Raw genomic sequence first — 22,310 nt, forward strand, 5'->3', positions numbered from 1 at the left:
TTTGTGTTGTGTATGGGCAGTGAGGGAGGTATATCCTTGTTTGTGTTGTGTGTATGGGCAGTGAGGGAGGTATATCCTTGTTTGTGTTGTGTGTTTATGGGCAGTGAGGGAGGTATATCATTGTTTGTGATGTGTGTATGGGCAGTGGGGGAGGTATATCCTTGTTTGTGATGTGTGTATGGGCAGTGAGGGAGGTATATCATTGTGTTGTGTGTATGGGCAGTGGGGGAGGTATATCCTTGTTTGTGATGTGTGTATGGGCAGTGAGGGAGGTATATCATTGTGTTGTGTGTATGGGCAGTGAGGGAGGTATATCCTTGTTTGTGTTGTGTGTATGGGTAATGAGGGAGGTATATCCTTGTTTGTGTTGTGTGTATGGGCAGTGAGGGAGGTATATCCTTGTTTGTGATGTGTGTATGGGCAGTGAGGGAGGTATATCCTTGTTTGTGATGTGTTAATGGGCAGTGAGGGAGGTATATCATTGTTTGTGTTGTGTGTTTATGGGCAGTGAGGGAGGTATATCCTTGTTTGTGTTGTGTGTATGTACAGTGAGGGAGGTATATCCTTGTTTGTGTTGTGTATGGGCAGTGAGGGAGGTATATCCTTGTTTGTGTTGTGTATGGGCAGTGAGGGAGGTATATCCTTGTTTGTGTTGTGTGTATGGGCAGTGAGGGAGGTATATCCTTGTTTTTGTTGTGTATGGGCAGTGAGGGAGGTATATCATTGTTTGTGATAAGTGTATGGGCAGTGAGGGAGGTATATCCTTGTTTGTGATGTGTGTATGGGCAGTGAGGGAGGTATATCCTTGTTTGTGTTGTGTGTATGGGCAGTGAGGGAGGTATATCCTTGTTTGTGTTGTGTGTATGGGCAGTGAGGGAGGTATATCCTTGTTTGTGTTGTGTGTATGGGCAGTGAGGGAGGTATATCCTTGTTTGTGTTGTGTGTATGGGCAGTGAGGGAGGTATATCCTTGTTTGTGTTGTGTGTATGGGCAGTGAGGGAGGTGTATTCTTGTTTGAATGTCTACACCAATTATTTGTATTCTAAAGTTAGACCAAGTCTCTAGATTATTTTGAATACAGTACAAACCATCGTAACACTCTGGGTCATCATAGACATGTAGTATGATAATTCCTTCTCGGGTAAGAATAATAATCATTATATTTCAATAAATACGTTTCTCTGTGTGTAAATTTGAATTTGAGTGTTTCTTTGATCTGAAGTATATTTTAAATTGCCATCTTTAGGAATAAATGGCTTCACAACTTCTTCTTTCTCTTTCACTCGTCCATTGGCCACCATTTTGGAGTACTGGCTTTGACCACAAGCTCCTCCCCTGTCTCTATTTTCACTTTGAGGTTTTTACTGGCCTCAGCTATCCTCAGCAGACCCAGTCCATATTTACCAACACGGCCTCGCATTTTTCCAGCAGATTTCCCGGTCTCTGTCGCAATGTTAGCTCCGACAGACAAATTTTGAGGTTGACTGAAATGTGATAAAACATATGGTCAGTTTATGTTTACAATGTTAACTCAATTTTGACTTTGACTTAATAGTCTCCAACTGTATTCAGGTAAAATACTAACCTATATGTATTATTTTCGTATTTGTCACTGCAATTCAACTCCGTGGTTAATAAAACTTGTCTTTCTGTAATATATAACAGTCTGACCAGCTCTGACTTACTCTTCAAATTCGAGAGGCATGAGTCGTTTGCGTGTGACTCCCGTGTGAAATGTCCGTGCAGTCAACTCCTGACCTATGTAACAGCCTTTATGGAAACACACTGAAACATTAAACAATACCAGATAAAGTATGGCTGCATTATAAAGTCTGAAAGAAAAGGAATATACATCAGCTCTTAACTCATTTTAACGCTCTTATAATGACATACGTTTATATTGCTGAGTGATAAATGAAAAGTATTGTTTAACTAAGCTAAACTTACACCAAATGATTTAATAAACCACATTGAAATGACTTCTATTTCTCAAGGACTTCCCAGTAAGTGTTCCTGTCCCCTGAGACATAACCTTTTTATATGACTGACCTTGATCTTTAGCTAAAGTAAATGAGGTCAAGTGCACTGAAATTACTGAATGAACCCTTGTCGATTAGGTTCTGTAGCAAGCTTTAGATATGCTGTGTCTTTAGCATGCCAAGAAGGCTGAGAAAATGTTGCACCTCTTAATGCAATTTACCATGTGATATAAATATATCTCACCTCCATTAAGGTAAACTGCATTACTTTCTAGGGGAAAACAGTTCCCCGGGGGAAGGTCCACCACCCCCTCCCCAATACCCGACTGGTAACGCTGTGTATGGTATTCATCTTCGGATGTTTCCTCCTTTATTCCCAACCCTACGAAACAAATAACATTTCATTTGATTCACTAACATCATATACACAGTAAAACAAATCAAATACCATGAATCAAGTTCTAATAGAAGTTTGGTGTCAATAGTGAAGATGGTGTATGTTTAAGTTCGGTAGGTATGTGGTTTTATGCCAGGTACATTGGTATTCCTCCACCACTGGCACGTCCTCAAAAGACTGGTTGTTACTTAGATGTGAAAACAAATGAACTGAACCAAACTTCATAGTAAAATATTGGATAATTTTCCATTCATAATAATATTTGATATAATTTATATAGTCCATTCTGGAGTTACCATCGTCACCATCTGTTATATCAATCCATTTACCTGTTAGTAAAGACTCTGAACTGTTTCCTATTATTCTCCAACCAAAACTGTTCAGTCGAGGATCTGGGGCTACAACAGATATTCCAGACAGATCTTTGTCCAGGGATTTCTCTTGGCCTTGAGACAGAGCAGCAAACACTTTATGATCATCCGATACATCAGCAATGTCTACCTGTCAAAAACGAAAACCTGCCTATTCAAACATGTGGTGAGTACAAGGTCAAACTTCATTAACAGCTATTTCTGAGGAATGTCTGTCAGGTAAGACAATGTGTCTCAATACCATATTTTATGTACGTGTAGAATTTCTATATCATTATATGGGAGGTTTAGTATGTACGCGACACGACGAGTATGTTTGGTTACTTATAGTCCTAATACACGACTGTACGACTGGGTCATATGGGATACCATAGTCAGTAATCCACTCTGATCGGTAGTAAAGAACATGGCAGTTCTGTAGGAAGCTTGAAAATCCAGTCATATAAGAGGACACAAGAGTAGAAATGTACGGAACCTAGGAGAGATTATAATGATCAGATATATCATATTATAAAGTTTTATTATGTTAGCAGAGCACCACAATTTCATTGTACGTTTATAAGATTGTTGAAGATAATGAAGAGTTGATGATTGTGTGTTCAAGGGAAGACTAATACAATCTTACATGGGTCTGTCAAGTGAACAGAGATATCTCAACCCTAGTGGACAGAGATATCTCAACCCTCGTGAACGATTGTGGCTAATCAACCTGAGGCTTGCCGAGTGTTGATGGTCAAAAGCTTTAACGAGGGTTAAGATATCCCTGTCCATCTGGCTGCCCATGTAAGATTCTTATTCCCATACTTGAACTAGAAATGGTGAAAATTCAGTCGATATGAACATCGCTGTGCGTAAAAATGGTCGCTGAATGTATTGATAACGTAACTGTCTAGCGCGTGTGAGCTGTCTTTTCCCTACCCCGGTAAAAGATAACTATCTTTTACCGGGGTAGGGAAAAGACAGCTCACACGCGCTAGACAGTTACGTTATTAATACATTCAGCACCGCGGGATTACCCTGTCAAGTATGGGTGAAAATACATTCATTATAACAGGAGGGTTGTTTCTGCCATATCAATTCGTTGAAACTGAAACCGTCAACGTCAAGGACAACATCTCCAACGATGCAATAGTCAGTATCAAGACTCAACGAGACAAATATTAGTCATTCATTCGTCAGGATACAACAACATTTTTCTCATTAAACGTAAACATTCACTCCCTGCGATATTTGCTACAAAGACGGTATGATTAATGAGAATGTATGTAGTAGCTTAATTAATATTATGTCTGTACGATTTAAGGTCATGTGTGTTCCTCTGTGTGTGGGAGTTTACATAAATGTTAAGATATAGATTTAATGTAAAATAATTATTTTGTTTGAGATCATAGTGCATAATAATAATTATAAATATGTATATCCTGAAGTTATTATTATTTTGAATATTTGTAGGGAAATCACTAGGCCATGTTACAATCTTGGTGGCAGCGGAGGGATGCTGTTGTGATTTGCTGATTGCGCTGTTAGACCAGGAAAGTCAGTGCGAGATCAGCTCCTTATTGTTCGGAAACACATTCATACGAGCATAGGGCGACTTATGCAACAGACAGTTTTGTGAAATACTTTAATTGAAAATTCTTCTTTTCAGAATTTGTTTATTACATAAGAAATATCATCATGTGTAAGGGAATCTAAGAATATGGTTGTTTTCTTTGGCCTTGAAAGGGGTGAGGAGGGGGGGGTGGATCGAGAAGCGTTCCGAAGAACAAATGAACATGCATATGGCGGTGGTGGCTAAAGTAAGTGTTGCTAACTGAAAATGTCTATAAACCATATGTCCCTCTGTCGTTAGCAAAGAAACTGAAGGCGTTTTCGATCTCCATGTATAAATTTGCGAGGAAGATTGGAAGATACTAATCAGAAAGATAAGAGATATGGAGCTTGGACAGGAGGTAATTAGTTTGCTTCCTACAAAGAAGAATAAACTTCTTTTACATCATCGAAATGAAGAATAGTGAAATGGACTTGAGTGTGAACATCAACAGAAACCTTAAGACCTTACACGCTGTTGAGGCAAAATTTCGAATGTAGTGCTGCTGTCTTACTGTCATTTGTATGACAATGATGTCTGAGAAGAAACATAAAGAGGAGTCTGTAGATTCTTATTTCTCCTATACTTCACAGGGATATCCAGCGGTTGCTAGGGAAAAGATATCTCTCTATCTTACACGGGGGGGTATAAGACAGCTCACACGCGCTAGACAATAACGTGACGTCATCAATACATGCCGCGTAACTGCGGCGCGCAATGTAGATGACGTCATCAATTTTGACGCATAACGACGTTCCTGCAATCATGGCGCGATGAAAAAGCTGGAAACCAAGTGGAATTTCATCATTTTTTCTACTAAGTATGGGAGAAAAAGAATAAAACATGGGTCTATCATGTGGACAGGGATTTCTCCCATACTTCACAGGGATATCCCGCGGTTGCTAGAGAAAAAATAACTCTATCTTACACAGGGGGGTGCAAGACAGCTCACACGCACTAGACAATAACGTGACGTCATCAATACATGCGGCGTAACCGCGGCAAGCATTGTAGATGATGTCATTAATTTTGATGCATAACGACGTTCCTACATAATTGCGCAACGAAACAGCTGGAAACAAACAGGAATTTCGTGTTTTTTTTTACAAAGTATGGGAGAAAAAGAATCAAACATGGGTCTATCATGTGGACAGGGATATCTCAACCCTCATGAAAGATATTGGCCCTCAACCCTCGGCAAGCCTCGGTTGACCAGCCAAAATCTTTCACTCGGGTTTAGATATCCCTGTCCACTTGACAGACCCATGTAAGATTCTATTAATCTCAACCCTCGTGAAAGATTTTGGCCGTCAACCCTCGGCAAGCCTCGGGTTGACTGGCCAAAATCTTTCACTCGGGTTGAGATATCGGGGCCTGTTCACTTCACAGACCCATGTAAGATTCTATTAGTCACTCCGAAGGAGTTGGGGATGTAAATGTATTTAAAGCTTGACGTAGGAACGTAAAAAGGAAATGAGGAGTCTACTTCATGAGTTTACCGATGTTTTGACTGACATTATGGGGAGTCTACTTCATGACTGATATTATGAGGAGTCTACTTCATGAATTTACCAATGTTTTGACTAACATTCCCAAAAAGGACCGTTTCAGGGAATCCGTAATTAACAAAACGCTTTATTTGTGCTTTGTGACATTTTGTCAACATTCTCCTCCATTCCACTATTTGGGAAGAACACAAATATGTATGTCCACACTGAACGATTCTTCCATCCGGTTACCAAATGCAAGAGTGATTGCTAGCCCAAGTAGCATCCTATCGTTAAAGAAGGAGATCAGTGTTATATATCCAATCAAGAGCAATGACTGCTATCTTGGATGTCCTTACACCTCAAATGAAGAAACAAGTATAACCGTTTCATGGCATGCGAATTGTCAAATACTACAGGAAATTTGTTCTAGATTTTGCTTCCATTGCATTTCCTTTCCCCAACCTGACCTTGGATGGTCAACCTCGAGTTCGGTTTGAATTCACATATTGTACTGCCTCATGAATTTAGCCTGCTCTATACAGATAAACGCTCACCTTCTTTCTAATATTGTACCACCTCGTGAATTTGACCAACTCTTTATAGATAGGTACTCACCTTCTTTCTAATCTTGTACCGCCTCATGAGTTTGACCTGCTCTTTACATAATTATATAGGTACTCACCTTCTTTCTAATCTTGTACTGCCTCATGAGTTTGACCTGCTCTTGACATAATTATATAGGTACTCACCTTCTTTCTAATCTTTTACCACCTCATGAGTTTGACCTGCTCTTTACAGAAAGGTACTCACCTTCTTTCTAATCTTTTACCACCTCATGAGTTTGACCTGCTCTTTACAGATAGGTACTCACCTTCTTTCTAATCTTGTACCACCTCATGAGTTTGACCTGCTCTTTACATAATTATATAGGTACTCACCTTCTTTCTAATCTTGTACCGCCTCATGAGTTTGACCTGCTCTTTACAGATAGGTACTCACCTTCTTTCTAATCTTGTACTGCCTCATGAGTTTGACCTGCTCTTTACAGATAGGTACTCACCTTCTTTCTAATCTTGTACCGCCTCATGAGTTTGACCTGCTCTTTACAGATAGGTACTCACCTTCTTTCTAATCTTGTACTGCCTCATGAGTTTGACCTGCTCTTTACTATTGTACTGCCTCATGAGTTTGACCTGCTCTTTACAGATAGGTACTCACCTTCTTTCTAATCTTGTACTGCCTCATGAGTTTGACCTGCTCTTTACAGATAGGTACTCACCTTCTTTCTAATCTTGTACCGCCTCATGAGTTTGACCTGCTCTTTACATAATTATATAGGTACTCACCTTCTTTCTAATCTTGTACTGCCTCATGAGTTTGACCTGCTCTTTACTATTGTACTGCCTCATGAGTTTGACCTGCTCTTTACAGATAGGTACTCACCTTCTTTCTAATCTTGTACCGCCTCATGAGTTTGACCTGCTCTTTACATAATTATATAGGTACTCACCTTCTTTCTAATCTTGTACTGCCTCATGAGTTTGACCTGCTCTTTACTATTGTACTGCCTCATGAGTTTGACCTGCTCTTTACAGATAGGTACTCACCTTCTTTCTAATCTTGTACGGTCTCATGAGTTTGACCTGCTCTTTACAGATAGGTACTCACCTTCTTTCTAATCATGTACTGCCTCATGAGTTTGACCTGCTCTTTATATAACATAATCAGTTTTATTTTAGAGATCCATAATAATATTGTCATTGTCTAAAACTAGACCGGTAATTAAACAGGAAGAGATATTGCTGTACATGGTCAGTCTAATGTCGCTCCCTAGATCTTCCTAGATGTCAATGTCATAATGTTATGTTGTGGTAACATGAGTTAACTGTCATTTTTGTCATTTGTACACGTAGGCAATATATCTGACCAGTCTATATATTGGACTGGCCAGTGATACACAGAGACATACCGGACGGGGACGCACACTTGTGTGTGTGGGCCCATTGGGTCCATAATGCCTGGCACCTTCTCACCATATGTATGTTATATTGTAAAATGTACCACATTAGAATAAAACGTCGACTACATACTGGAGTCTTTCATCCTTCAATTACAACACAACTTATGAACCTCACGGACGATGTACCAACTTCAAGCCATACTCCAACTTCAAATCCACCATAAAACATTGAAATTATTATATTTACAGATAGGTACTCACCTTCTTTCTAATCTTTTACCACCTCATGAGTTTGACCTGCTCTTTACAGAAAGGTACTCACCTTCTTTCTAATCTTTTACCACCTCATGAGTTTGACCTGCTCTTTACAGATAGGTACTCACCTTCTTTCTAATCTTGTACCGCCTCATGAGTTTGACCTGCTCTTTACATAATTATATAGGTACTCACCTTCTTTCTAATCTTGTACCGCCTCATGAGTTTGACCTGCTCTTTACAGATAGGTTCTCACCTTCTTTCTAATCTTGTACTGCCTCATGAGTTTGACCTGCTCTTTACAGATAGGTACTCACCTTCTTTCTAATCTTGTACCGCCTCATGAGTTTGACCTGCTCTTTACAGATAGGTACTCACCTTCTTTCTAATCTTGTACTGCCTCATGAGTTTGACCTGCTCTTTACTATTGTACTGCCTCATGAGTTTGACCTGCTCTTTACAGATAGGTACTCACCTTCTTTCTAATCTTGTACTGCCTCATGAGTTTGACCTGCTCTTTACAGATAGGTACTCACCTTCTTTCTAATCTTGTACCGCCTCATGAGTTTGACCTGCTCTTTACATAATTATATAGGTACTCACCTTCTTTCTAATCTTGTACTGCCTCATGAGTTTGACCTGCTCTTTACTATTGTACTGCCTCATGAGTTTGACCTGCTCTTTACAGATAGGTACTCACCTTCTTTCTAATCTTGTACCGCCTCATGAGTTTGACCTGCTCTTTACATAATTATATAGGTACTCACCTTCTTTCTAATCTTGTACTGCCTCATGAGTTTGACCTGCTCTTTACTATTGTACTGCCTCATGAGTTTGACCTGCTCTTTACAGATAGGTACTCACCTTCTTTCTAATCTTGTACGGTCTCATGAGTTTGACCTGCTCTTTACAGATAGGTACTCACCTTCTTTCTAATCATGTACTGCCTCATGAGTTTGACCTGCTCTTTATATAACATAATCAGTTTTATTTTAGAGATCCATAATAATATTGTCATTGTCTAAAACTAGACCGGTAATTAAACAGGAAGAGATATTGCTGTACATGGTCAGTCTAATGTCGCTCCCTAGATCTTCCTAGATGTCAATGTCATAATGTTATGTTGTGGTAACATGAGTTAACTGTCATTTTTGTCATTTGTACACGTAGGCAATATATCTGACCAGTCTATATATTGGACTGGCCAGTGATACACAGAGACATACCGGACGGGGACGCACACTTGTGTGTGTGGGCCCATTGGGTCCATAATGCCTGGCACCTTCTCACCATATGTATGTTATATTGTAAAATGTACCACATTAGAATAAAACGTCGACTACATACTGGAGTCTTTCATCCTTCAATTACAACACAACTTATGAACCTCACGGACGATGTACCAACTTCAAGCCATACTCCAACTTCAAATCCACCATAAAACATTGAAATTATTATATTTACAGATAGGTACTCACCTTCTTTCTAATCTTGTACTGCCTCATGAGTTTGACCTGCTCTTTACACAATTGTTTAGGTACTCACCTTCTTTCTAATCTTGTACCGCCTCATGAGTTTGACCTGCTCTTTACAGATAGGTACTCACCTTCTTTCTAATCTTTTACCACCTCATGGTTGCGTATTTTGATTCCTCTGCTCTGCTCTTTACAGATAGGTACTCACCTTCTTTCTAATCTTGTACGGCCTCATGAGTTTGACCTGCTCTTTACAGATAGGTACTCACCTTCTTTTCTAATCTCATGGTTTGTACTGCCTCACATGAGTTTGACCTGCTCTTTACAGATAGGTACTCACCTTCTTTCTAATCTTGTACTGCCTTCATGAGTTTGACCTGCTTTTTTACAGAAGGTACTCACCTTCTTTCTAATCTTGTACCGCTCTCATGAGTTTGACCTGCTCTTGACATAATTATATAGACCTGTAACTAACATTCTTTTAGATCTTTTTACCGCCTCATGAGTTTGACCTGCTCTTTACAGATAGGTACTCACCTTCTTTCTAATCTTGTACCGCCTCATGAGTTTGACCTGCTCTTTACAGATAGGTACTCACCTTCTTTCTAATCTTGTATGGCCTCATGAGTTTGACCTGCTCTTTACAGATAGGTACTCACCTTCTTTCTAATCTTGTACCGCCTCATGAGTTTGACCTGCTCTTGACATAATTATATAGGTATTCACCTTCTTTCTAATCTTTTACCGCCTCATGAGTTTGACCTGCTCTTTACAGATAGGTACTCACCTTCTTTCTAATCTTCTATCGCCTCATGAGGTTGACCTGCTCTTTATAGATAGGTACTCACCTTCTTTCTAATCTTGTACCGCCTCATGAGTTTGACTAGCTCTTGAGTGATAGAAGAATCACACTCCAGAAGGAGGGCAGATTTGCCTGATTTGTCTGCGGAGTGGTACATCAGTAAATCATACAGGACACGACCCTGGAATACAAGTTAAGGTCATTATATATATAAATTTAAAATTGTTATAGTAATAGAATGTAAGAAGAATATTAAAACTTGTGTTCCGCTTATCATTCATGAAACAAATGTATCAAAATTACTAGGAAGGGTTTCATTAGGCAATCTTTCAATTCCTTTCCAGTATGGACCTTATTAGAAATTTGCATATAAATGTTCCTCAAGGGCAAAAGTATTTGATGGATAACACCATGAATGGACAAAAATGTATCAATATTTAATTTAAACTACTTTTAAATGTTAGTTAATGTTACTCAACCAAGGACTTTACAGGGTCAATTCTGTAGTGCATTATGTAAAGATTCCTCTAACATCAATAATAATTAACATCAATAATAATTGGGACACATGAATATAATTTTTTGAAATTCACAAAACAATTACCTGCACATTTAACATCATAGTATACAGACTTGGATTTTTATCTCCAACAACAGCAACATCATTTGTTACAAGTCCCTGGAGGAATGGAATTGTGTCTGTCCCTTCTAGCCGCACCACCCCCCGACTAGCCAGTGGATGGACTGTCCAATTAGTACTGCCTACACTACTTATAGACTGGGTACATTGACGACAGTGGATAGTGGCTCTCCTTGTTACAACCCTCACCAATGTCTGTAAATGCCTCATGTCTGCAGTGCTACTATTTATTCCTGAGAATGAGATAATACTCTGCAGATAAATACAAAAGTATAAAAACAAATCATCAATATAATTGCACACATATTTAAAAATGAATTTTGAAATTACACATGAACTTGATGGAAAATCACTGTATGTGGAGATGTTTTGACATGTTGGTAAAACCTTATAAGATCTGTATCTTTTATTTTAAAAAGTTTCAATTCTAAAATTTGTTGAATTATGGAATAAACATGGTCAGTAACATTAGCTACATTTGTATCTAGCACAATGTAGCCATCAATGCACATTCCTAAATTGTTTTAATCATGTTGTATCTGAACTCTTCATTCACAATCTACTGAACGAATGACCACAACAATAATCGAAAATAAATTACGATGTATGTACACCATGTAAGGTTGAAAGTATTATACGTAACCTGGATTAGAAGATGTGTAATAGGTGAGGTCTGCATTCTAGTTTCGTTTTCACAAAGGGCGACAACTGCATTTGCTTAAAAATGCCTCCTTTATTTCAACAGGTTTTGAATTATTTTTTAATCTTTATGGACAAATAGGATTTTTACAATGCCTTCATTGCGTAATTGTCTTTTATATATCAGTAATTAATCTACATTGATTTTTGATAACATTCAGCCCGAGACTACTACTTCCGGATTTGACACGAGCCACCCGGCATCGGACATGAAGACAAGTGGAGTCTATGTGTGAAAGTAGTTGTATATAATTGCCCACGATGATTGGCAACCTGGTATTAAGACTCATTCACTATGTGCTTTCTCTTGGGATATTTGTCAAACACTGGATTCTCCATTTTCCATATCTTGGCCTCGCTTTCCAACAGAAAGCTCTAACCGGAAGTCTCAGCTATGGTCTTCAAGCACAGATTGAAGCTGATGCAAGATCGTTTCAGAAGTTACCAAATCACATAGGTCTTCTGCTTCTAGAGGACAATGTATCTTTTTCAGACATTGCTAACTTAATTGTCTGGTCAATAACACTTGGTGTTTCCTACATTAGCGTATTTGATATAAACGGTGAGTACATAGGCTTTCCCCATATCGTGATATCTATCCCATTAGCACCGGTAGCACCGCTAAATCTGGCTATATAGCCAAATCTGACTACACGTATAGTGGACAAATGTAAACAAACAGATGAGGTTTGATCACATTTTTCTCGTGCAATATGAAAGCATATATATATGAAAAACAAATAAGTCAGTGTGTCTGTGATATGAATAATGTTTGCCTACTCGCTCATTTTCAAGCGACTTTTTAAGACTCGATCATTGCAATTATTTGGAATCCATCATCACTATTCCTAGATAACAAAACTATAGCTTGCCATCTGCAGAGAAGCGTCGGTCCACCTGATGAAGATTCGGGCCACAGGTGCACTCATAGCATGCAGATCAGGTGCAAAATTGACCATGTGCAAAAAGTGAAATAAAAAAAATTGGATTTTATCAGAACATGAGGATGAATGGATGCGAGAGTAAAAAAATGCAATGATGGATTTTTAAAAGATAACAGTAAATTATCTTAAATGATTTTGTGACAAGGTATGTCGATCACTTCTGTGTACATTTGTTCACTATACGTGTATAGCCAGATTTAGCGGTGCTAATGGACCTGCACACCACAGGCATCACATCACGTTCTTGCATTGGTTCTCCTAATATGAAAATCATTAAGGTATTAAGGTGTTTGATAGCCAACCGTCTGGAAGCTCAATAAGTTGAGCATCTAGCTAGCAGGGGTTCCTGGGTTTAAGTACCAGTCTGGTCATGCTTATATTTGTGTAAAAGGAGCGGGTCAGTATGTTTTGTATATAGAGCAATGGAGGGTATTATCGTCAGGGGGTAGTTATCACCAGTTTTTCCTTAATTTAACATTATTTTGATAAATGGTACAGTCCGGTTGCTATAGTTTTCATCAAAGTAAAATGTTGTTCTTTTGGAACTTTTCTGACCCTACCATCATTCAGGAAAAGCTTTATCTGTTTGTATTTTGATGTTCAAACCTTTTAATATGTTTTCCATGCTGTATTTCGGGTCGTCTTATGTGATTGAATAAGGTCTGTCAAAAACACTTTTCCTTAAGAGATCAAAATCGTAAAACAAATGCAAGAATATACATGATCTATGACAAGTTCTAGAGCGTCTGCTAAATTGACTAGCGTTCTGTGTACATCCGAGCGACTTCAATGCTATAAAGTGGCCTGGCGATAACTAACTCACATTGTACACTGGAGGCAGTTATCGTCAGTTTTCTAAATTAAATAGAAAATGTTTTTTAAAAAAGACCTGATCTCAACATACAATTCTCAAATAAAACTTGAATTGAATGAAATCGAAGGGAATAATACTTGTGGTCTTAAAGGGACAATTCAGTCTAAGAGAACATTAATATTTGTATATATATCAGATAAAACAACTTCTAATGGAAATTACATCAGTCAGTTTTACTGTGATATGCCTGAAACGCATATGGTGGTGACACGTGTGTGAAATATTCAAACTTGCTCGCTGTCCGCCATTACACACTGTGGTCGAACTTCTTGTATGCCGAACCCTGTCCCTTGCTCGTAAAGTAATGCAACTTTTGGCTAGAACTGCTCAAATCGCTCTGACAGTAGTGTGTTTACCTTATTAGGTGAATTGTTCTGCCTAAAAATCATTTTATCACCTTCTCAGTGGTTATGTAGTTCATTTGTTTAACGTGCGTGACTTTGGCTCGGGTATGGGTAAAGAGTTAATATTGAACCTGCTTAATCGTATTGATCAACGATTTGATATTTCAACGATATTAATTAAAATACTTAACAATGTTGTGGAATTTGTCAATGTTTTACGTTATATGTTTCATAAGAAATGTAGAACAATACATTTATGCTATAGTTTGCTTATTGGTTATGTAAAAGAATTTGCCTGAGTGAATTGTCTCTTTAAATTATTGGACAGATAATTGTTAATTAGAGAAATGTTAATATATTATGAACCCTGCTTTCTCTGCTTCATGTCATCGACAAAGTGAAAGTGGGTCATATTTATATCTTAACAGGATGTTTTAAGCATCTATATCTACATGAAGTCTGCGATATAACATATATAGATTTCATCACAATTTACGCTTTTTAAAAATTGAAACGTGTTAGCAAGGACTGAATAAAGGCCGACAACTATAAACGTCAATCAAGAAAAAAGGCCAAAGGGGCATGTATCTTCTTACTTTTAGTTTCATACAATATTTCTTTGCATTAATTATCAGTGTCTATGAGGAAAAAAAAAGAGGTGAATAAATACGTCTATTCTAATTATTTAGTTAATGTAAAATATATTATTGTTTATTTTAAAACTTAAAGATGGAATGTCTCTAAAGAAAATTTATTGTATGGGCAGTAGGAATGAATCACACCAGAGGACTTAAAAAACATTTTGGTTTGTTTGACAAATTATAATTATTAAAGACAGATCCATATGTCATGATGTCCAGAAGGCTGTTGTCTTGTACAGAATAATACTGCTCAAGTCATGATCAGAATGCATGCATTGAATGGATATAAAATCTATAAGCTTATATCAGAACTATATACCATGGTCTATGTTTCTTTAACAGAGCACATGATTTTACATAACATAATTATTAACTAATATTATTTAACAACTTTTCATTGAAAATTTAATGATCTATTTATTTTTTATAAATGTGAATGTAGAACTACATTACTAGCATTTCATTGCCAATATTCATAAATGCAAGGAACGAGTCATTATATGATACATATGTATATTAATTTTCTTGATGAAGTCTCTGTCAACAAAATACATCAGGTGAATCTTGGTTTCACTACATTTACCAATATGTGTAAATTAATTGCCATCAATAAACCAGAACCAGTAAATATCAATATTGTATTCAAATTGTGTATGCAATATTAACATGAATTACATATGTGGCACAAGGTGAGAAAATGTACTTTTAATAGGTGAAATAACAAAGACTGAGGATAACTGCCTCCATTTAACCGGAAGTGCAAAAAATGAAGTCTCCCTTATTATCACGATTAACACTGAAAACGAGCGCACGTATTACGAACACGGATAATGGTATAGACAACCAAATGACATTTTAAGTCAACTATGTGACATGACTTTGCTATGACCCGGAGATGCTTAACCCGACGATAATACCCTCCATTGCTCTAGTGTTAAATATGGTCTCTAGCTGTCACTCAGCTAATGGATCATGCTTCTTTGGCTCCGTCGATAGAGCAGTTGTTTTTCAAACTTGAGACCCATGTTCCATTCCTGGAGAGGGCACTCAACAGGAGTCCTATGTGTATTTCCCCTGTCCTTCTACATGATTTTGAATCGGTCAATAGCAGGAGAATGGTAGCCCAATACAGGGGTTTCAAGGTTATCTGTCCTTCTACATTTGTAATGATTTTGAATCGGTCAATAGCAGGAGAATGGTAGTCCAATACAGGGGTTTCAAGGTTATCTGTCCTTCTACATTTGTAATGATTTCGGTCAATAGCAGGAGAATGGTAGCCCAATACAGGGGTTTCAAGGTTATTGGAAGGACATGGGTAAAGTTTCAATTAATCCCAACTTCAGGCGACCGTGTTTGTGACATCATATTTTGGAGTAATTTTTAGGTCATCTGCCCGGAAGGGTCAGGATGACCTATCGTCACCATGCATCGTCCGTCGTCGTGCGCCATGCATAAACTTTTCATTCAAACAACTTCTTTTCAATGACCGATAGGCTCAGGGAACTGATATTTGGTTTGAACGAATATACGTACCCGGCCTACTATACCTTTCGGCCGGGTACGAATTGGTCCCTATGTGTCGTAGTGGAGCACCGCCTCCGAAAATCACTCGGGCATCGTTTTCTTTACTTTTTTGTAGGTTTCCAAATATTTTATGCGTATACATGCATTTACATATGATTTTTGTCCAAAACAAGCATAACTACCATTCTTAATATCTACCGTACCGCTCACAAGACGTCAAATTCACAATTTGTGGACTTGCGTATAAATTTCCTTCAGAAAGACCTTCATATGTATAGTGTTAAAAAAATAATGCTTCGATGAGAATTTGATATTGTATGTGGTTCAGTTTTATTCCCTAGAAGGTAAGCGATATCAAACAAGTACGTTAAAAATGCAAACAAACGTTTTATAATGGTTTGCATAATCATTACTTTGCTCCATTAGCAGTAATAGGCACCAATTGTAGCTCTAAAGACGACACCATTTTCTGTCAAAAAGTCTTTTGAGCTACAATATTGCAGCTAATATTTGGTCTGTAGCATGCTGGGATGAAGGGCACCAAGTTTCTTCAAAGAATGACCTTGATCTTCATTCAATGTCACCGGGGTCAAATAGGCTAAAATCTTTAAACAAATTCTTGTGAATAACTAAGAGGCCTAGAGACTGGATACATTGGATTTGTAGCATGGTGGGGATCAAAGTACCGACATTACGGTCTTTTTCATCAAAAAAATCGGAACCTGAACTCTTCTATTAAAAAAGTCCTTTTGTACTGCCTTAATTGTTTGCATCTACTGTTTTTTTAGGTCATCTGACCGAAGGTCAGGATGACCTATTGTCATTGTGTTTCGTCCGTCGTCGTGCGCCGTCCGCCGTCCGCCGTGCGCCGTCCGCCGTCCGCCGTGCGTCATGCGTAAGACTATTTATACAAAAGCCTACTCCTCCTTCATCCTTTGATGGATTTCATCCATATTTGGTTTGAAGCATCATTAGGGAAGGACAATCATATTTTATATAAATGAGCCTGGTCCGACCCCTAGGGGCTGAGGGGTGGGGCACCAAAAGGGCAAATTTTCTTATTTTAAGCTTTAAAATCCTACTCCTCCTTCATCCTTGGATGGATTTCATCCATATTTGGTGTGAAACTTCATTGGGGAAGGACAATCATATTTTATATAAATGAGCCTGGTCCGACCCCTAGGGTCAGAGGGGCAGGGCCACAAAAGGGCAAATTTTCTTAATTTTAGCTTTAAAATCCTACTCCTCCTTCATCCTTGGATGGATTTCATCCATATTTGGTTTGAAACATCATTGGGGAAGGACAATCATATTTTATATAAATGAGCCTGGTCCGACCCCTAGGGGCTGAGGGGTGGGGCCCCAAAAGGGCAAATTTTCTTATTTTAGCTTTAAAATCCTACTCCTCCTTCATCCTTGGATGGATTTCATCCATATTTAGTGTGAAACATCATTAGGTAAGGACATTCATATTTTATATATTTGAGATAGGTGTGACCCCTAGGGGCTGAGGGGTGGGGCCCCAAAAGGGCGAATTTTCTTATTTTAAGCTTTAAAATCCTACTCCTCCTTCATCCTTGGATGGATTTCATCCATATTTAGTGTGAAACATTATTGATGAAGGACAATCATATTTTATATAAATGAGCTTGGTCCGACCCCTAGGGGCTGAATGGTGGGGCCTCAAAAGGGCAAATTTTCTTAATTTTAGCTTTAAAAACCTACTCCTACTTCATCCTTGGATGGATTTCATCCATATTTGGTGTGAAACATCATTTGGGATGGACAATCATATTTTATATAAATGAGCCTGGTCCGACCCCTAGGGGCTGAGGGGTAGGGCCCCAAAAAGGCAAATTTTCTGAATTTTAGCTTTAAAATCCTACTTCTCCTTCATCCTTGGATGGATTTCATCCATATTTGGTGTGAAACATAATTTGGGACAGACAATCATATTTTATATAAATGAGCGTGGTCCAACCCCTAGGGGCTGAGGGGTGGGGCCCCCAAAGGGCAAATTTTCTTAATTTTAGCTTTAAAATCCTACTCCTCCTTCATCCTTGAATGGATTTCATCTATATTTAGTGTAAAACATTATTGGGGAAGGATAATCATATTTGATGTAAATGAGCGTGGTCCAACCCCATTAGGGCTGAGGGGTGGGGCCCCAAATGGGCAAATTTTCTTAATTTTAGCTTTAAAATCCTACTCCTCCTTCATCCTTGGATGGATTTCATCCATATTTGATGTGAAACATCATTGGGGAAGGACAATCATATTACAAATGAGCCTGATCCGACCCTTAGGGGCTGAGGGGTGGGGCCCCAAATGGGGAAATTTTCTTAATTTTAGCTTTAAAGTCCTACTCCTCCTCCATCCTTGGATGAATTTTATCCATATTTGGTGTGAAGCATCATTGGGGAAACACAATTATATTTTATATAAATGAGTCTGGTCTGAACCCTAGGAACTGAGGGGTGGGGCCCCAAAAGGGCAAATTTTCTTAATTTTAGCTGGCTCACTTCCTGTTTTAAGGTTTCAGTCTCCGATCTCAATAAAAATTGGTCTATAGGGGTTTTAATTGATGCCGAACAACATGCAAACATTTTCGTAAAGATTTTGGTATTCCAAGATGGCCGCTGGCCCACTTCCTGTTTTAAGGTCTCAGTCTCCGATCTCAATGAAAATTGGTCTATAGGGGTTTTAATTGATGCCGAACAACATGCAAACATTTTCGTAAAGATTTTGGTATTCCAAGATGGCCGCTGGCCCACTTCCTGTTTTAAGGTTTCAGTCTCCGATCTCAATGAAAATTGGTCTATAGGGGTTTTAATTGATGCCGAACAACATGCAAACATTTTCGTAAAGATTTTGGTATTCCAAGATGGTCGCTGGCCCACTTCCTGTTTTAAGGTTTCAGTCTCCGATCTCAATGAAAATTGGTCTATAGTGGTTTTAATTGATTCAGAAGGGGGAACTTTAGGTAAGGACAATCATATTTTTATAAAGGACCGAGGTAAGACCCATGGGGATAGTATGACCGAGGTCCAAAATGGGAGCTTTGCTAAAATGGCTTTAAAATCTGACTCCTCCTTATATTAATCCTTGAATGGGTTTCGACCATATTTGGATGAAGGGCTACCAAGTTTGTTCAACAAATGACATTTACCTTTTTCAGAAACTTACATATTCAACTAAGGAGTTCCTTGTTTTGTTTATATTAATCGTTAACCAATACTTTATACTGTGACTTTGTTGTTTTGTGCCATGAGTCAGATGACCGTTAAGGCCCATGGGCCTCTTGTTTGAGATGTTCAATTGTTCAATTGTGCCAATAGTCAAATTACTATTAAGGCCCATGGACCTCTAGTTGTGACATCACCATCCGGAATGTGGGAATAATCATACTTTACCCACGTCTCTTAAAGGGACATGAACTTTAAATGATTTGTTCTGTAAGCTTAGATATGGTTTTTAGATGTTTATCGAATATTTTATTATAATGATTGGTTATCTAAACGACAGGAAAACGTGGGGAATACCTACCATAAAAATTGACCGTCATATTCTATTTTTGGAAAACGAAACCTGGCCGAAAGCGAGGTTATAATGAACAACAAACTTGCTGACACTGACATGACAAGGAATATTAGTTTTCCACATTTTAAGATTATTTTCTAATTTACGATGGTTGGCAAATGAAGTTTAAGCCATATTTGTTATAAAAAATTTGTATTTAGCGTAAGAATGATAAGTCAAAATTCAAACAAGACTTTTCATTCGACGAGGCACCGCTAAGAGAGGTTATTGACTTATTGAGCATCACGCAAGTATAAAGTGGGAAGTTGCTCCCGTCTCTTGTATTTCAGTAATCTATTTATATTTACCTACTTTCCCAATCGCACGTTACTGACTCTTGACGTACACTATTTGCTATCGGAATTCGTTTGTGTTCGCTTCACCCACCATTTTGACCCACCATTTTGTTTACATTCATTTAATTTGTGCAGTGCATTGTGGGAGGTCACTAAAGTTCAACACTACTATACTATCGTTTCAAAATTTGACTGGGCAGGTTCAAAATACAGGAAGATTGAATTTCCATTACAATTATTTTATTTGACACATTTGCACAATTACTGATATATATTACTTAGTAAGGTATCTGACACGTCTTAAATATGTATTTTACTCAAATTTACATGGTTTATTTAGGTTCATGTTCCTTTAATATCTCTTTGCCTCCAATGTCCTGACACCTTGCCACAAACCTCCACTTCTGGCTTATTAGGTTAAATCCAATGTGGGGACCTTAGATGACCCAGGAAGTTTAAAACAATAGAAGGAAATCAAACCCCCAAATCCGTTAAATTTTCAAACTTGATGCTAGGTAATTGGTGAATTTCAAATAATGCGTACACCCTTTATACGGTATGATTGTTGTGTACCTTTGCAGCTGTAATTCCAATGGTAATCATTCTTAACATGCTTAAATGAAGTGCTTACATATTCTAGACAAACCCAATCAAATAAATCAGGCCATACCAAAAAAATATTTGTAAAAAAAAACTTTTTATCAGTTTTGCCTTAAGGCAAGTAAATAACAACCTTAATTTTTTGGGGTTTTACTAGTAACAAAATCAGGAATTTTTGTACTTATCCCCTGGGAATCAAATTAATTGTTTATATACATGTATTGTAAGGTTGAATAAAGTCTGCTTCAGTTTCTCACTGCAAGAAACGGGGATGAAGAGAAAAAATATACAATAATGTAATATGATGGTCCTATTTTTAATTTTCAGAAATTTGCATGTTACAAAATTTTGATAGTTCAATATTCTGTGGTTCAGTTAAAACCTTTAGTCTGTTGGGATCATATTTAAATGACATGTTATTGGATGTCTATGCGTGTCTGACAGATTACATAAGCCCTAGGCTTTTGCGCATCACAAATCTGGTATCCATACACCAGAGATTGGATAATCACCCGGACCAAGTTTTCATGTGCTAAATAACAGTGATAGATTTATACATTAGAAATGGAATGGGTGTTATTTTCGCTGCTTTCCTGAAATTGGCAAATTCATAATGCCAAAATATTTGAATTTCACCACCGTTATGCAAAATTGCAAATATTGCATATAGAGGAATCAGTATATTCAATTCAATTAAAAATATTTTATTGTATATATAAATTATACACAATGGGATTGGGTAACAGGCTATATCAACCCTTTCCCTCTTCCAGTAATGTGCAACATGTTATAAATACAATTTAAACATCAAATTACAATTTAATTAGTATACACATCCTTGCACTCTCTCACACACATCCTCACGTTCCTACCCTTAGAATTATATTAATGAATCATGGAGCATTTAAATTTGAGTAAAGATGATAAATTATATGGGAAGATGTATAAACAATTTGTTGTTAAATGTGTTTATTAATTAATAGTTAAATATATGTCTGAATATATCATCATGTAAGTTATATCACAACAGTCTTTTTGTATGTATTATATATTTAGACACATTATCTAAGATATATTTGTTATCATCATCAGAAAGTAGAAGACTACCTTTGGTTAGAATGTCAGCTGAGATATAGCCAATTCTGTTTAAGATCAAGTATAAAAAATGTCTACAGAAATTAAAAAGTGGGCAAGAGAAGAAAAAATGGTTAATGTCTTCAGTTTGATTACCACAATCACATTGAGCACTGTTAATTAAAGTTTCACTAAATCTATCATAATTAAGGTTACTATCTCCTTGTCTGAGTTGACACAGTGCTATGTTAATAGATCGGGGGAACAATATGTAAAAACCACACTAACAACAGACAGAGTTGTAGTGAGTTTATCACTTTATTTTTAAATATTGATATAGATTGTGAATTAATAATATGTTCATCTAACTGATTCCATATGTTCATTGTGCTAGGAAAAAAGCTATTTTTATAACAGTTAGTGCGTGCGAACGGGACATTAAAATATCTATGGGCACGCAATCTATAATTGTTGTTATTGTTGTTTATGTAAGGTGAAATTATTTCATATAGATAGTCAGGAGTCATGCGGTTGATAATTTTATATAGTTGGATCAAACAGTGTTTGTTTCTTCTATTAATTAGAGAGTCAATATTTGTTTCAGAATATAGTTTATAATGAGATGTACCTCTCCTCATACCGGTGATTATTCTAAGTGCTTCGATCTGTATTTTTTCAATTTCATTGGAGAGATACATTGTACAATTGTTCCATACTATATCAGCGTATTCCAAAATAGGTCGTATAAAACTTTTATATATAATTTCGAGGGATT

At 37.5% G+C, this 22,310-nt stretch overlaps 1 protein-coding gene across 2 annotated transcripts; it reads right to left on the reverse strand.

Moving 5' to 3' along the window:
• Positions 1 to 805: 805 nt before the first annotated feature.
• LOC138307562 (putative transferase CAF17 homolog, mitochondrial) lies at positions 806 to 11,747 on the reverse strand. 2 transcript variants are annotated; one of them, XM_069248372.1, is made up of 7 exons: positions 11,604 to 11,747; positions 10,925 to 11,193; positions 10,367 to 10,501; positions 2,706 to 2,877; positions 2,224 to 2,361; positions 1,686 to 1,785; positions 806 to 1,484 (listed from the first exon to the last, which is right to left on the reverse strand). In XM_069248372.1, exons 2-7 carry the CDS (start codon positions 11,168 to 11,170, stop codon positions 1,280 to 1,282), a joined length of 996 nt encoding a protein of 331 aa, XP_069104473.1. In that variant the 5' UTR covers positions 11,171 to 11,193; positions 11,604 to 11,747; the 3' UTR covers positions 806 to 1,279. The 2 variants fall into 2 exon arrangements, with proteins under 2 accessions (XP_069104473.1, XP_069104467.1); XM_069248366.1 differs by having other exon boundaries at positions 10,925 to 11,212; positions 11,604 to 11,662.
• Positions 11,748 to 22,310: the final 10,563 nt, after the last annotated feature.

The sequence above is a fragment of the Argopecten irradians genome, chromosome 1 (genome assembly GCF_041381155.1).
Source record: "Argopecten irradians isolate NY chromosome 1, Ai_NY, whole genome shotgun sequence".
NCBI classification, from domain to species: Eukaryota; Metazoa; Mollusca; class Bivalvia; order Pectinida; family Pectinidae; genus Argopecten; species Argopecten irradians.

What these genes read in the sequence shown, in the direction of transcription:
- LOC138307562 (XM_069248366.1), bottom strand. Translation starts at nt 11,639, where the DNA reads ATGCAGACCTCACCTATTACACATCTTCTAATCCAG. An exon ending in TGCAGTTTACCTTAATGGAG is followed by an intron (nt 1,786 to 2,223) that starts GTGAGATATATT and finishes TTAATGTTTCAG; the next exon opens with TGTGTTTCCATAAAGGCTGT. An exon ending in ATGCCTCTCGAATTTGAAGA is followed by an intron (nt 1,485 to 1,685) that starts GTAAGTCAGAGC and finishes ATCACATTTCAG; the next exon opens with TCAACCTCAAAATTTGTCTG.